This window comes from Maylandia zebra, linkage group LG8 (assembly GCF_041146795.1).
Source record: "Maylandia zebra isolate NMK-2024a linkage group LG8, Mzebra_GT3a, whole genome shotgun sequence".
In the NCBI taxonomy this organism is placed as follows: Eukaryota; Metazoa; Chordata; class Actinopteri; order Cichliformes; family Cichlidae; genus Maylandia; species Maylandia zebra.
Genome location: NC_135174.1, coordinates 18,974,938 through 18,991,369, shown reverse-complemented (window position 1 = coordinate 18,991,369; position 16,432 = coordinate 18,974,938). Strand labels below are relative to the sequence as shown.

The 16,432-nt window shown below is 41.0% G+C and overlaps 1 protein-coding gene across 1 annotated transcript in view; it reads right to left on the bottom strand.

Annotated features, from left to right (window-relative positions):
* Positions 1–915: 915 nt before the first annotated feature.
* Positions 916–16,432, bottom strand: part of LOC101469008 (vinculin) — a 28,070-nt gene continuing 12,553 nt past the window's right edge. Inside the window, exons 2-21 of the mRNA XM_004561288.6 lie at positions 15,779–15,849; positions 12,697–12,847; positions 11,809–11,917; positions 11,502–11,624; positions 11,232–11,392; positions 8,270–8,360; positions 7,982–8,129; positions 7,295–7,448; positions 7,025–7,200; positions 6,344–6,534; positions 5,298–5,497; positions 4,840–4,968; positions 4,551–4,700; positions 4,299–4,407; positions 3,904–4,206; positions 3,695–3,819; positions 3,394–3,579; positions 2,866–3,069; positions 2,653–2,757; positions 916–2,551 (exon numbers count right to left, since the gene is read on the bottom strand). Coding sequence (XP_004561345.1) covers positions 2,405–2,551; positions 2,653–2,757; positions 2,866–3,069; positions 3,394–3,579; positions 3,695–3,819; positions 3,904–4,206; positions 4,299–4,407; positions 4,551–4,700; positions 4,840–4,968; positions 5,298–5,497; positions 6,344–6,534; positions 7,025–7,200; positions 7,295–7,448; positions 7,982–8,129; positions 8,270–8,360; positions 11,232–11,392; positions 11,502–11,624; positions 11,809–11,917; positions 12,697–12,847; positions 15,779–15,849 — 3,033 coding nt within the window. The 3' untranslated portion in view covers positions 916–2,404. The remainder of the gene's footprint in view (positions 2,552–2,652; positions 2,758–2,865; positions 3,070–3,393; positions 3,580–3,694; positions 3,820–3,903; positions 4,207–4,298; positions 4,408–4,550; positions 4,701–4,839; positions 4,969–5,297; positions 5,498–6,343; positions 6,535–7,024; positions 7,201–7,294; positions 7,449–7,981; positions 8,130–8,269; positions 8,361–11,231; positions 11,393–11,501; positions 11,625–11,808; positions 11,918–12,696; positions 12,848–15,778; positions 15,850–16,432) is intronic.

Here is a 16,432-nt window from a genome sequence, read left to right as displayed (position 1 = left end):
CTGTCACAGTCTGCTGCATGGGGTGGGAGACGTTGTCCAACAGGGATGACAGCTTAGCCGCCGTTCTCCTGTCACTCACCACCTCCACTGGGTCCAGAGGGCATCCTAGAACAGAGCTGGCCCTTCGGATCACCCTGTTCAGTCTCTTCCTGTCCCCAGCAGAGATGCTGCCGCCCCAGCAGACCACACCATAAAAGATAGCAGAAGCCACCACAGAGTCATAGAAGGTCTTCAGGAGTGGGCCCTCCACCCCAAACGACCTGAGTCTCCGCAGCAGGTACAGCCTGCTCTGCCCTTTCCTGTAGAGGGCGTCTGAGTTATGAGTCCAGTCCAGTCTATTGTTCAGATGAACACCAAGGTACCTGTAGCTGTCCACAGCCTCAATGTCCATACCCTGGATGTTCAGTGGTTGCAGTGGAGAATGCTTGTGCCTGCGGAAGTCTACCACCAGCTCCTTGGTTTTACTGGCGTTAATTGTGGATTCTAAATTGGTCAAATGCATGAGTGTGAATAATCGTCTGTTTGTATTAGCTCTGCACTGGACTCGCAGCCTGCCTCTCACTCCATCAAAGCTGGGATAGGTTCCAGCCTATGTTATTGTGTTAACTGGGTACATGTTGGCTGTTATGTCACCCTAAAGCACAACACCTCAAAGTATCCAGCATTGTCTGAACATTGATAAGTTTTTTAGTGTTTAGATTATGGTCATTTTGTGTTGTGGAGATTCAAAAATGCCTTTGTGAGTTAATAAAATACAAAATGATTGATATAAAATACTTTGGTTGGTAACACATTCCTAATAAAGGAAAGATAAATAATTCTAGAAGAATGAATGAAATTCAGAAAATAAATCTAACTATTGTACAGTACTTGTGTGTGTGTGTCAGAACAACAGAAAATACAGATCAAAACACCTCCAAGTGCTATAAAATGCTTTATTACAAAATTGTGAACGATGCCTAAGCAAATCCACATTCAGGCCCATTTAACCCCAGCTACATTGCATAATTTGAAGATCTGCTAAGTTTTGCATAGAGCATAACGTGACTAAAAGTAAGTCATAAACCGGGAACATTTTAAAGAAGAATCATGTACAGCAAGTGTTTCAAGGAAATCAACACAATGACACCTGGTACAAAATGATACAAAACATCTTAAAATGAAAATTGTATCAATTGCAAATAAAGTTTATTTCCCAAGGCACATCAGTTGGCATTAGGTACTTAAAATGAGACATTCACACCAATAGTCTTCAAATATTTTAAAGTTTCAACTACTGTAGCCCCAAGAAGTGGCCATTTAATTTTAGTGTATCAGGACATCTTTAGACAGACGTGAGAATATAAAAAGAAGATTTCACCAGCTGCAGACACTGTGCTTGTATGACTTTCCCTTGGCTACCTAAGAAGTGTACTATTCATATATTACAAAAATGATTGTGCACAACAAAGATATGAGACGTACAATAATGTTGAGTGAAAAACAACAAAGAAAACAACAGGCTGGATGACTTTCTCTAAAGAAGGCAAAGCTTTGCTGGGAAGATTAGAGTAATAACTTTTTGGCTATTAAGCCGCATAGTGTAGCATAAGCCTGTTTATTGCATGTAATCTCAACGCACCGTGTTAAACAAAAAGAGTTGAATGAGTCAATGCAGGCCTAAAAGCTCTGCCGGCTCTTAAAATTAGTTTTTTTCCTTTCAGTCAGGTACATCTTAAAACTATCCCTTAAAGTCAAATAAGTATTGCTGACCAAAGAAAGACTTGAAATCGTTGCAGGATGTCTTTGGCAAAAGCAAATACAGACTGCTACAACGGCATAAGCAAAACAGTGTTTCTCTTTCAGTTGTCATAATACAGAATAGTGTAAACAGACAAAATACTGCTGAATAGATGCATGCACTCAGCGCAGGTGTATAATGTGTATAATGTACTTGTAACAACTCCCCAGGTTCATGTGCTTATTCTAGAAAGAACGAATGGATGATAACGACAATAAAATTATCAGTACAAAGATAGAAAAATGTCTAGAGATAATGTTAGATTTCAATTTAATTTACTGTGGTTTGCTAGAAGAGGCCAGAAACAATTAACCTCACATTATAGGAAATTAACCTCTGATCAAAATATATATATTCCTGGGATTTCTCAAAATAAAAACACATTTTTACACACTTTAGAAAAAAAAAAGCTGTTCCCAGTAAGATTATAAGCCATAACTCACATTGAAAAGTCCCACCGTTTACATTATATCAGAACAGCAACTGTTACAGACAGGACGTGGGACCAAGAGAAACTCTTCCAATATTAGGATGTGGGGCACTGATATCATAACTCTGGTAAAGTATGTATCTGTCCATTCAAAGTCCTCCTGGACCGGCATGAACAATGGCCCTTCTCTTCTCTTACTGGTACCAGGGGGTCTTTCTGACCCAGTGGAGGGTGAAACCTGCATCTGTCCGGATCTTGATGGAAGCTGCCTCAGCCTCTCTGACAGTCTCCTTCACAGACTGCATCAGGTTCTGAGCATTGTGGACCAACATCTCAGTAGCCTGAAAGGAGAAATGAAAATGGACACAAATGGAGATTCGAATGATACTTTTCTCAGAGGTTAATTCAGTGAAATGGCACCCTGATGTCAAACTCTGCTCACCTGCTCTGACTCCTCTTCGCTGATGTTGGTACGACCCAACATGGTGGCCTTGACTGTCGACAGGATTTTGAGCTGAGTGCTGATAGTGGGAATGCGCTCGCACACCTTAAAGGAGATTAGAAACATTACTTATAAAAATACGTCAAACTGTCTGTGCAAACTGGGAAAAAGAGGTAATGGTTGAACCACATGATGAAGACAACTTAAACTGACCTGCAGCAGGTTGGTCCGGATACGTTTGTCAGTGCACTGCTTGGCCACCTCCTTAGCCAGCCGTGTGACCTCATCAGAAGCCTTAGCGATGTCTTTGGCGCACTGGATGAGTGCACGCTTGTTTCCGCTGCCTCCACGCACCAGACGTGACATCTCCGCCATGAGAAGGGCCATTCGTTTGGCAGCGCCAATGATATCATTTCCCTACAAGGCACAGAAAGAACATAATCAAAGTTTAAAAAAAACAAACATCTCTGCAATGCATCTTATCACTTCCTCTTGTGGTAAATTATTGATAAGCTGGTATGTCGAACTGGCAGGGAAACCTGCTTTTAGTGTTTCAAAGAAAGATCTTTAGAACGCTCATAACAAACGAATGAAATTAGAGTCATTAGAACTCCTTAGAAATTATTTTCACAACACCAGAATGTGCTTGGGCTCAGGTTAGGCTCTTATTGACCTAAATGTAAAAGGAATCAGCAAACCTCTGGTATCGTCACATCTGCTGGGTTTATAGTGTTGACCTACTTTGCTGGACCATTTGCGGGCTTCATCGTGAAGCTGCCTCGCAGCCACCATCATGGGCTCATTAACCATGTCACCAGCCTTCTGCTCAGGGAACTCCTCATCTTTCTCCTCTGGGGGAGGAGGCCTTGGGGGAGGAACCTCACCCTCTGGGAGAGGAGGTTTGGGAGGTGCTGCCTCATCGTTAAGCTAGAAGGAAACAGTAAAACAATCGTGGTTAGGCGGTTATACAAATCATTGTGAACAATCAGAGGAGCTTTAATTTATTTTCCAAATCTAAAGTTGTACTTATATGAAAACTTACATTAAGCTGATCCAGTTCAGGAGGAGGTGGAGGGAAGTCTGGTTCTTGAGGTTGGAAGGCCTCCCTGACTTTTGCCACAGCACCAAGAATCTTATAACCAGAGTCCAAAAAGCCCTTCTGAAGACCTGGCAATTAAAACAAACACATGACCATTAATCAAAATGTGCCATATGAACATAAGACAAAACCTGTGAGAAACATAAACCTACTTGGATCCTGGATATTTCCAGCCACAGCCTTAGCATTCATCACCATAGGAGAGATAGTCTGGCTCAGTTCATCAGATGCAGCCTTCACCACCTCCCTGAATTTAGGATCCTCAGAATTTTCTACCTCTCGTTTAGCTACCAGGAGGATGCGGTTAGCTCTGCGGGCGATACTGGTAGCACCTGCGACCAGCATCTGAGGCTGGTGATTGGTCATCGCCACACGGCACTTATCCAGGTCCTTCTTTATGGCGTCCTCTGAGGCATCGAGCAGAGATTTGGTGTCGATGGCCTCGTCCACCAAACCTAGACATCCACAGGGAACCACAGGGAGTTATACCAGGACCAGGATATGAAATGATGTTCCAGCCGTTTTCAGGGTCTTTACGGCACCTTACCTGTCATTTTTTCTACATTGTCAATCCACTGGTTCTTCATGGTTTCAAAATGTTCATATGCTGCTTGGTTGCCGGGGTTTCTCAGCAAAATGCGAGCAGCAGATACCACCTAATAGGAAGGGGAAAAAAAAAACCATTAATTGGAAGTCTACTTACAACTGCTAAAAACTCATTTCAAGTGGTGAGAAACACTTAAGCTCTGTGGCTCACGGCGGAGTGGAGGGCAGACGCAAACACTCAACCATAACATACTTGTGGTGTTAAGTCTCTTGTCGACTTTACGGCAGCCTGGATTCCCTCCACCGTGCTCTTGTTAGCAGTGCCAACAGCAGCAGCCTTCTCGGCTGTGGTGCCAAGCTTATTGGCGTGATTCTCAAAGTTGGCAGCTCTTTCGTCAAAGACCTACACATGATCAAATAAAAACAATTATCCAAAATGATTTCTGGAAGCAACAGAACACCCTGCCAATAAATATAATACAAATGAAAAAGAATCACTGCAGTGAGATCATAGTTAGTAGTAGAGTGACTGTGCCGCTGACCTCATCTCTGTTGGGGGCGTCGAGCGGGGCGGTAGCGGCCACTGCCAGTAACTTGATGGGGGTAGTTGTGTCACTGAAGATGTCAGACACCTCCTGAGTCATCGCCTCTTGCATCTTTCCTTTCAGATCCTGAGATGAGGTCAGACAAATGTTACAACCAGCCAGCACTCACACAGAGTTTTGCTGAGATTATAGATACACATCTGTTTTTATTTAGCTTCAGCAGCTGCATGAAGTGCATATTACAATATGATCATGGCTACAACACTACGTTACACTGTTTTTTATTCAAGTTTACATTTAAGTAAGCTTTAGGGAAATAAAAAGCTTTTAGGGCATTAGTTTCCTCCACCCCTGGTAACCAGCAGAGGGGGTTGTTTGCCTGCATTCCTGAGTGAATCCTGTCAGAGAAGCTACAGACCTGGGTGGGAATGACTGAAGAATGTGAGCCGTCTTACCTTCAGGGCTGCTTGGAGCTGTTGAGCCACAGCACGTGCTTGAGGGGAGTCCCCTTCACCGCGGGCAGCCAGGTCAGCGAGTTGGGCCATGAGCTGCTCTACCTGCTCACACTTGCCTAGCAGCTCCTGCCTGTATGGGCCCGGCAGGGCATTGGCCAGCCTGTGGCCCTCTGCAACTAGGCCACGTATGGCTGCCTGGCCTAAAAAAAAAAAAAAAAAAAAAGTACAAATAACAACATATTTAATTTAGTTTGGCTTAGAAAAGTTATTTCTTTGTACACCTTTGTTAACAATTCCTTTTTATAAATCCACAAGCTCTATATTTAATTTAATAGTGTATCTACAGATAACAAAATGGCTATATAGATAAAAACATATCCCTGACATAGTTTATTAGATAATAAGATTCATTTTGGGTTAATTTTGGATGTTTTTTCCATTTTTCTTTTTCTAAAAATGCCCTGAAAATGTAAAAAAAAAAAAAAAAGTCCATCCTAATACACAAAGAAATATGCTCCAGTAGATGGTTTGGTTTGGCAAAGAATTGGAAGATTCATTTTACAATGAAAGAAGAAAAGCAAGTCAGCACATCTGAGAAGCTGGAACAAATGTGCTTTTCACATTTTCTTTTGATGAATAACAAAAGTGGTAAACCAAATATTTCACTTCCAGTTTCAGCACTAGGTAAGTGGATGCTGCTCATCGCAGCATTGAACTTTGTCATCTCATGCAACTAGCTGCAAAACAGCCCAGCTGCTAAAAAAATCAGATCAGTGTCTCTTTCTATTTCTCGTTTGCTTTTTCTCGGGAAACTACTGTAGATATTTGTGGAACAGGCACACTCCAACTTTGTTCAAAACCACGTAAGTTGTCCAGGTTTAAGTGGAGATGGGCCAAAACCAGGGAATAAGACAACAATGGAATGTCGAGTATGTGTATAATTTGTATACTCTGTAATTAAGCCATGGGAGCAGTGGAGTGAATATAAAATGTGTGAGAGATAGACAGACATGAGGAAGTCTGGAGAGGATGCAAGCCAGACTCACCCACACCGCTGTCATCCACGGTGGGATTGTCAATCCAGCGCTGTGCCTGCTCGATTTTTCCTTCCAAGTGAACAGCTGCCTTTGCAGGCCTGCTGTTGGCCACAGCCTTGTTAGTTTTGGACTGCAGGTTTTGCAGAGCTGTTGCAATTTGTTTAGCCAAAGCTCTGGCTTCAGGCGTGTCACCTTTGCCCCTAGAAGGAATTAAAAACAGCAACCTAATTTATCACAAAGTTATGGCTGGAATGAGGTCTGTATCGCTATTAAATCTGGAGTTCACCTACAAATATGGTCAAATGAGAACTTTTTACTTAAAAAAAAATCGCAGGTGCAGCCCATCATCCATATGTACAATGCTGCATATGAACAGCTCCAAACTGTCAAATTATAGTATGAAATTGGTAGCTGACAACCGTGACTGTACACATTTCTCATTTTTTCCTGCATACATAAAAAGAAACACCAATACCGTTTCCTCGCAACGAAAAGTAAACAGCAGGGATTTGATGATGATGACAGTAGCAAATGATTTAAGGGGTGAAAAAAGCATCTGAACAACTGTAGTAAAGTGTGAACGCACACCAGTTGGATTAGGGAGACACAGAGCCATCAATCTCACGCTTCACGTGTGGAAAAACAAACCAGCATAAAGCTGTCCCATTTTTCAGCCGGTCTTTAACTTACTGTCTTCTGAGATCAGACAGCTTGGCAGTCATGGCAGCGATCTCTCCAACAGAGCGCATGATGTCATCTCTTTCTTTGGGGTCTTCGCACATGTCAGCAATCTTTCTGGCCTCCATGAGCACCGCCTTGACATTCTCCTCTCCCTCTGTTCCACTGTTAGGGTCTGCAAGCCAATTCTGCAACAAGACAAAACACATGCACACAAAATAATCAAAACCATCAAATTGCACTGAACTGTCTGAAGCCATGTTTTCTGAGCTAACGACTCACCTGCGCAGCATCGATCCTTTTGGCGATGGCCTGCTTGGAGTTGGTCATGGCCTCCAGTTTCCGTGCAGCATTTTCCACCTTGCCTGTGAGCACATCGAGACCTTGGGAAACCTGCTGTGCCTTTTGCATGGCAACCGGGGATGCTCCATGACCTCTGAGATGGACAAAGAAAACACCCAGATTCCATTAAGTGCACATTTGCACTTCTTTTGATCTACTTGTTTGTTTTTTACTGCAGAGCTTAATCCATATGGCCCATTTGGTTAAGTAAAACTTCCACACTTAATGTCGTAATGTCTGATTTATAGACTCATCTCTGTTTTCGTAGAGGTAACAGCACCAGAGGTTAAAAGTGGATTATGGATTAATACCAGACAGCTGCTTTTAATCTAGTGTGACTCAGGGTCTCTGGTGACAATAACATTTCTTATCAGGTCTTATCACTCCCACTTCTGTACACTATAATCCCCTTTAATATGCTTACTGCATTACAACCTTTATCCTTTGAGGACTGAAAATGAAACAACTGTATCAAAGGAGCACATTGCTAAAACACCAAATCAACACATGAAATGCACAATAGCAGAAATCAAGACTACTTGAAGAAAGGTGCACAAGAGGAGGACAATTATTTTGCAACAGCTGCAACACAAAAATGCAAAGCAGTGTTGTTAATGTGCACTTTACCTGGCTCTCATCTCAGACACCTGGTCTGTCATTTGACTCAGTGTCTTCGCTGTGCCAACTATATCTCTGCGCTCCTTCCCTGCACAAAGCTCACCAACTTTTCCGGCCTCATCAAGAATCTGCCGGATGGCCTGCTCACCTGCGTCTCCTAGAAAAAGGAAAAACACAAATAAATGAACTCAGAAATACCAAATACGTCTCTGAATTCACTTAGGCCACGCATAAGGATAAGGATGTGATTAGCTACAGAATGAAGGGATTAACGTAGAGGAAACTAAGGATTATTACCTGGTTGAGCCTTTGGATCCCTCAGCCAGTTCTTAGCCTGAGCCATCTTTGAATCGATTAGCCCAAGAGCCCTCTTCATAGCCTCTGTGTCCTTTGAGTTTTGAAAGAAAGGAATATATCAATATGCTAAAAAGACTAAAATTACTGCCTCACTGTTATATGCTTGCAGCAACCAGTCAAGTTGGAGTTTACATCCATATCTGTGACATATCAACTGTTGAGAGTTTAAAAAAAAGATGCCGATTTTGTCAGAGCCATAAATATAGATGCTACAACAAAGAAACATCACATTTTGATGGATGAATGATACACACAAACACACATATATTCAAACCAGCAGCACAAATCATCATAGTTTCAAGGCATCTTCACTAGATCAGTGTCACCAAGTCACTAACCAACCAACTGTAAAACATGATGACAATCCTCCTTTCAGCTCCTGAGTTATGGAGATGAATAACAATAAACAATTGTGCTGTTTTTGCAGAACAACATGCTTAATCTTTGCCCTTTATGATATGAAACAACATCATTTCATTTTATTCTACAGACATTTTGTGGACTTTTGTACTACTGGCGGTCTGACTAATTATGTGAAAGACATAATGTCAACATATGACATCCAGTGATGACCAAAACTTTATCAGATTCTCTTGAGTCTCCAGTTCTCAATGCCGTGCCAACATATCGAACAGACCGAACAGCTGGACAACCAGAGAACATAATTCATTTGGTCGTGGCTGTCTCAGGCATTACAATCTGCACGAGGAGTTCATGAATCATTTTACTCTTATTGCAGAATCTCCATATAAAACATTACTGTCTAGAGTCACTTTATTTTAACAGTTAATCTATTTTTCTATAAATACTAATGTTTATGTGAATCAAATTGAATTCAGTTTCTACAAAAGCAGCTATCTCAAGGCAACCAAATGCAACTTCAGTTTAAAAATCAAGTGATCTGGAAGCTCGGACTTCTCACTGAGTCAGTGACTTCAGGGAAAATTTCCAGGCCCTGTCACCGTCATGATCAACTGTTAGTTATTTGAGTTAAATAAACATTTGGCATAATCCACATGCAGCATCGTTAAAATGTGTCACGCTCAGCCACGTAAAAACATGCCGTTTCCATTATTCTTTCCCTTTGTCGACAAAGGGTGTGCGTTTTTATAAAGCCGAGAGATTTTCCATTGTATCTCCGTCCGAGTGGATGGAAATACAACAATCTATCCAACAGCAACTGACTCAACAATGAGCCTTCTCTTTGCAGAACTCTGCAAATCAAAGCAGAGTCCTGCAGGAGCTTGAGCCAAGCGTGAGACCAGATCAGATGAGTGTTTGAGTTAACTTGTTTTTCAGGGTAAAATATCCTGCTGTATGAAGACTGACTACAGAGTTCAGTAAAGCGTTTCAAAGCAAATCAAACCACATAGGCAGAACCAACCTCCATGATTAAAAAAATAAATAAAATAAAATGTAATGTATGTTTAAGCTAGTCAAAACCAACTAGATGAAAACCATGCATGTGATTCAATGTGACTAGAAATGGAAAGAGAAAAAACAGGTACAGTCTACACAAGCAAAAAGGTGTGAAGTGATGATACCGGAGATGTGTGGGTGTATTACTTTATTGTTCAAATATGCTCAGCATGCAGCTGCTTTGGCATTAACTGACTATGTGTGTGTCTGTGCATGTGTATGAGTACAAAAAGCCAGTGAAGTAAAGTGAAAGAGATATGCTTTGCAAACATGCATTCATTTAAGCTTATATTTAGAAATTAGATGGGGTATGATTAACGCCATTGATTATGTTGATGATGTTAAATGACAACGGATATTTAGTGTTCATGAAAATAAAAAAAACATTGAGAAAATGTGGTTATGCATGTTGGATTAAACAAACAATTAGCCATTCATAAAACAAAATCCATATCAGAGTTTCTATGTGCTCTCCTCCATCAGGAGAAACCTGATGTTCATGGCAAGAAGAGATGAACACTCAGAGTCCTCCCTAATGATGCCAAAATCAATACTGCATGAGTCAGGTCAATCAATAACCCAAGCAGCTGAAGACAAGGCTATAGTGAGGTTTAAAGGACAGAGGAGGGGGGACACACAGATGTTGATACAAAGTCTTACTGCAAGGCAAACAAAATCCCAAAAAAGGCAGACATTTCTGCACTTCAACCTGCTTTACTCTTCATCAACAAAACTCCAGTCTATAGTAGATAATAGTAATTGAATTTATTAATTAATAGTCAATTTAACCTCCTAACAGTCTCGCTACTGAAAAGCACACAAAGGCACTACAAAGCACAAAAAGCCCACTCATCTCTCATAAGCATGCTGCTGTACAACCAAAGGGCGACACAGGCAAGCCTTACCTTCTACAGGGGGTGAAGGGAGAAAGAAATGGTAAAAAGAAAGGAAGAGGGACATAAATTCAAATGTTCAGCTAGACATACTGACTGAGAACCACAACAGAAAATAGACAGAAGTGACACAGGAAGGAGATTTTAGAGAGACCCTGGGATAGAAAAGGAGCTGCACATGCAGAGCTGAAAAACATAAAAGAACCTAACACATTAACCGACTATACAAGAAAGAGAGAGGAGAAGTTAAGGCATGTGTACTTTGTTTCTAATTGTAATGAAAAAATCTCATTCACACCTGTCAAAACTGATACAGTCTCATCGTGATGAAACAAAGCACTTGTTACTAAAAGGGGGGAAAAATACAGCTGAGAGTTACCATCACTTTATGAACTTTCTAGTTCATTGCTGATCTTCTATGAGTACATGGAAGCAATATGGGTGCTGTCTTTGTTTTCCCAAAGCACACAAAAAACCAGGTTTAAACACAGCAGCTCAAACAGCCACACAGACTGTAGCTACTCGTGTATATTTACTGTGTAAAAGCGACTCTGTGGAGTTTCATACTCATATAATTATACTGTACGAACCTTGTTTGCCCAAGCATCCTCGTCCCAGGAAGTCAGCTGCAGCACTCGGATGATCTCGTTTATCTCGGCACTCATCTTCTCAAAAGTGAAGTTACGATTCTTCAAGGCCTCCTCCACTCCGTGGCTTTCAGAGGTCTTGGTTGTCACATAAATTTTGATGCCTTAAATACAAAACGGAACTTGCGATAAGAAATCGGATAATCCAAATAAAAATGGCTTCCCTTTTAAAGAAACACTGACTTGTGTAACAGTTATAAAGAACAAGAGTACCTGAAATGAGGATGGGCAGCAGCTCTTTGACAGTGTTCATAGAGTTGACGAGCATCACGCGATGCTCCTGATGCGTGAGCTCCTGCTGCCGCTCATCTATCATCTTTGCCATCTTCGTCATACCTGGAAAAAGGCAACAAAACAGAGTTGGAAAAATAACTATTTTGCACTGGTATCACAACTGACACTTACACTAGAATGATTACACAGCAAAAACAACTTCTGAATCTGTCAACTAACACAGCAAAATGTTATTTTTACACGCTGTCTAGTTAAGACTTCGGCTAAGTAAGCTTGGAAAACCGACCTGGTCCCAGGTTCTTTGTATATGTGATCAGGTCCTCCATAGACTCCACCACCTCTGCCACAGCCAAATACTCCAGGATGCCTCTGCACACACGGATTATTCTGCGAACCTATGAGAACAGTAAGAAAAAAAAGAAAACAACTACTTAATCTAATTCAAAGACAAATAAAACAAGTGATCATGCAAACACACATTCACACACCCCTTTCACATTCCCTCCAATTACACTCTGATAACACGGCCAACTGACATTCCAACTTCTTTGTGCTGCTTCACTCCAGCTTTATGTGAACTGCTGGAGTCACCACTACACTATGCAGGGTGATCCCTGAGCTCTACCGGAAAACATGATTGCAGTGCTGAATGATGACTCCTGCTGACTGCTGCAGACAGGACTGGGATGCCTGATGTCTGCATCCAGAGTGCTGACCTGCAACTTTTTTCATTTCACTCTCTGTCCCTGAGAGGAAAAGATAGATGGGCATGACAGATGATATTCCCGTCTGATTTGAGATATAAGAAGTGTTTCTGTACACGTACAGTATATTTATCTACGTCTCTGCCTACAGTACCCAAGAGGAAGGCCGGAATAGATACTATCCTTACAGCAGAGAAGCCTGTGACAGCAATCCTCTGAACGTCTAAACAGTCAATTAATAAGTCGGTGAAGCCCTTCCAAATCAACCGCTGAGCACAAGAACGGGAGTAGAAGGTCACTAAACCACCATCAAAAGTATGAAATGAATCTGGTGCTGTAAAACTGATATCTAGCAGCGTCACCTTATCAGTATTTTGTTGCCGTAACAAAACTGATGTTCTGACCTCCAGCAGATTTATTTTGGTTAACAGGTTTTCCATGTAAAATGAAATAAATTAATGAATGAATACCTCAGCCTCATCAAAGGTGAGGAGCAGGTCAGAGGTCCCAGACAGGATGCCCCGAGAGCCATCGATCAGGTAATCCCGAGCAGGAACAGAGTATGGATCAGCTTTCAGCATGGATGCAGCCTGTACCAGTTTAGCACACGCATTCTCCACTCTGTGGAAAGAAGACAATCCATTTCAAGAGCCTGTAGAAAAATGCTTAACACGAGTCATGCTCATGGTACAAAGCCAAGTGACATTACAAGTAGAAACAACATAAAGCAAAGACAGATGGAAGCCTTAGCATGTAGCCATAACATATAGTAACTGCAATGTAAACATAACTTTGTTTCATTTCCTCTTTAGTATATGCTTTTTTTTTTTAAAAGAAAAAAAAAATCACACCTTGTGCAGTAAAGTTAATGAAGCGTGAATCCTTTTCACACCATCTTCCATAAAGTGCATATCAAGAACATCGCAGTTCTCGCTACAAGTGTGGCAAACCACAATTCTTCAGATATTCATTTACATATGGACTCAAATGAAGTGATCCTCATAAGATTTTACTCTAATTGTTGCTAGTTGCAATCAAATGTAACCAAAACACAAAACAAATACAGTCCTGTGCACAAGTCTCAAGCCATCAAGAAATAGGAAGTGTTCTTAAGAAATAGGAAAAGACCTGACACAGGAACTGACAAATGCATCTGACTGTTCAGTTAATCCATCTACTAATTACTGAATGTTCATCAGAAATGAACTCAATGGAAGGTTGGCAAATTATAGAAGAACTAAACTGAAAAATGGAATGAAGAATTCAAATTTGAAAATTTTGCTTCAAATCACTGTCAATTTGTACAGTTTAGGTCAGGAGAGAGGTACAGTGAATGTCTACAGCCATCTCGACGACACAATGGTGACACGTTGGAGGCGGTATCATGGTTTGAAGCTAGAATTCAGCCAGTGGTGTTGGGGACTTTGTCAAAACTATAGGAATTAAGAACAGGGAAAAGTACCATCAGATTTTCATCCATCGTGTGATACCATTTGGAAAGCATCTGTTTGGCAACAGCTTCATTTTGCAGCATGACAATGATCATAAACATACTGCCCTTACATGGGGTTTTTCCATTTGTGTTTGTGCATTTGAGTAAATAATTGTCAACCGTTTTAAATTTTTCCTAGCAAAATACAAAGAAATAATGGGTGGGTCAAGACGTCTGCAGAGTACTGTAAATATTTCCACTCAAACGAATTCTTAACTGAAAAATGTGATGGCAGAATTTCTCTGGTAAGGAGCCCACACAAACAGCTAATAACAGTATCGTCAGCTTCCTCTGTTTGCTCGCAGAAAATAGAAGTGTGTGAAGTTGGCAGTCTGTTAACCAAAAATGGTCACGTCATACTCTAGCTGAGCATACGCAGTCATTTCTTATTATATACCCTAACCAAACTTTGTTATTTAGTAAGGAAGTTATAAATACACAAACTAATTTCTTCAGAATAAAAAGTTTAAAGGTCCTTTCACTGTATCTTTTTAAAATGATCTGGGGGTTTTCTCTATTTTGAAAACTTCAATGATCTCAGAAATACATTTATGCGATTTTAAAATCTATTTTAAATCATTTAAAAGTTTCGTTTGGAAAATGTTAAAGCACAAAATTAAGGAGTTACTGTTTGCTGAATGTCCTTTTATTCCTCGAAGAAAGACTGTAAAAAAAAACTGCCTAATTAATTGACCTTGAGTGGTGGTCTTTAATGAAAAAACATAAAAGAAATGGGTAAAATTTGGTCTCATGAGCAGAGTCTAAGTAATCAAGTCTGAGCCTGGTTAAAAGCTAAAGCAATGTCATGTGTCGTACTGATTATGAGGCAAATCTGTGATAGTGGCTACATAAACAAAAATGGCCTGACTGAAATATTCATTCTGTAAACAATCTTTTGATACAGAAGTTATCTTGCTTTCACAGGACGTGATACGAGATCCAAGAGGTGGGGTTCCCCTCTGAACCCCACCTCTCGAGTCTGGCCTTGGTCCAATTTAACCCCTGCTTTACAGAAATGTAAAGATCAATAGCTGCCTCCTGGGTGTGGTGTACTCTGTGACTTGTAAAGCAGTAAAAAAAGAAAAAAAAATGCAGGCTCAGCCATTTGATTCATTGTCGTACATGCCAACTGCAAAATATCTCAGCCATTTTGCACATCGAAACAGGCAGTAAGCCAAGGAACAACACGTTTCAGTTCCCACGGTATACTGACTTCCTACATTTGCCTACAGGCTAAAGGGTTCACCGGTAACAAGGAAACATTACTGCTATAGACTAAAGGGGCCAAGCAAGAGACAGTCGGTTAATCAAGTCTTGTGTAAGATAAAGGCTAATATATGTGCATGGCATCAAGGTTGACATGAATGTGTGTGTCTTTGCAGAGCCAGCCAGCACTGTCCTTCAGCGTGCACCAGAAAGAAAAGAGACATGCATTAACTGGATCCCAGCAGACACTATATTTAGTGAAGGAGACACATTCCAGCGCATGTGCTGATGGATGACGACAAGGTGACGATGTGACTTTGAGGCGCCAAATGTGTTGAGCCTGACGACCTGTGCTTGCCAATGCTTTTCCCTGACCTTGGGGTGGCCCATAGGACGCCCTTTCCCCCCTCGCTGACTGCAGTTTCTCATATAATAAGGATCAGTCAAAAACTGTGATCGAGACCGGCAGCAGATAAGCACAAACTAATGACTTAAGCAATGTCAAGCAAGCCAGGGGAACAAATACACTGATTAAATGGGGACATCTCTTTTCTATGTCAATATCTACATTTTTTCTGTAAACAAAAAGCAGCAGCCAGCGACTCTCATGAGGCCCCACTTCTTAAAGGGTAAAGGAACTCCTCCCAGATCTAAAAAGTATTTTTGTTACACCATGGCAAGACTGAGGCACTTAACATGCCATGTCTGACCTTTGCCTGGGCACAACCGGCCATTACTGCAACAGATAAAGAGAGAAAGAGATCCAAAGGGAAGCTGATGGGTTCCACATACTGAAAGAGACATTTAATCCAAGAATTTGAGATGTTTGAGATGAATTTGAGGCATTTACTTACTTGATAAAAGCTGGTGGCATGTCCCTTTTCATGAGCTGGTCTTCTGTGGTTTGTACAGTCTCCTTTCCCACCTGGAAAACACAAATGAGTAAACATTAGACACGCATAATGTAAAGAAACATGACATTTAAAGTAAACACAGTGTGTGCAATAGCACACCAAGCTGACCGTGATGGGAAGTGTTTGGGAACATACTGGACATTTCTGGCATGTCCAACTTTAGAAACTGAAAAAAAAAAAAAATCCCAGCAATTTTTCACTAATCAATCAACTGCTGACAATAAAATAGATCCATCTGGGTTTTAGTGATATTAAAGGTCAGCACAATAAAATCAACAAAGTGCTATTTGATTGTTTATCCTACAATCAACTTAATTTCACTCCATATTTTACACCTTATCATCAGTGCACCTGCTGTGACTCTATGCCCCATAATTGGTCTTTACTTCGCTGGCATAGAAACTATAAGTGTGGCCAGGGACAGAGAGCACATGTGTACAAGTGCATGTTGGGAAAAGAGGTGTGCAAGCCTAAGTTACCTATTAAATAATGCATGCAGACTTTCTCCTCAGCAAATGTTTTACTTGCCAGGTACTCTGTGGCAAATAAATAATACAGGAATATATTCATCTGCCTTGTGCCTCAGTGTGGTGG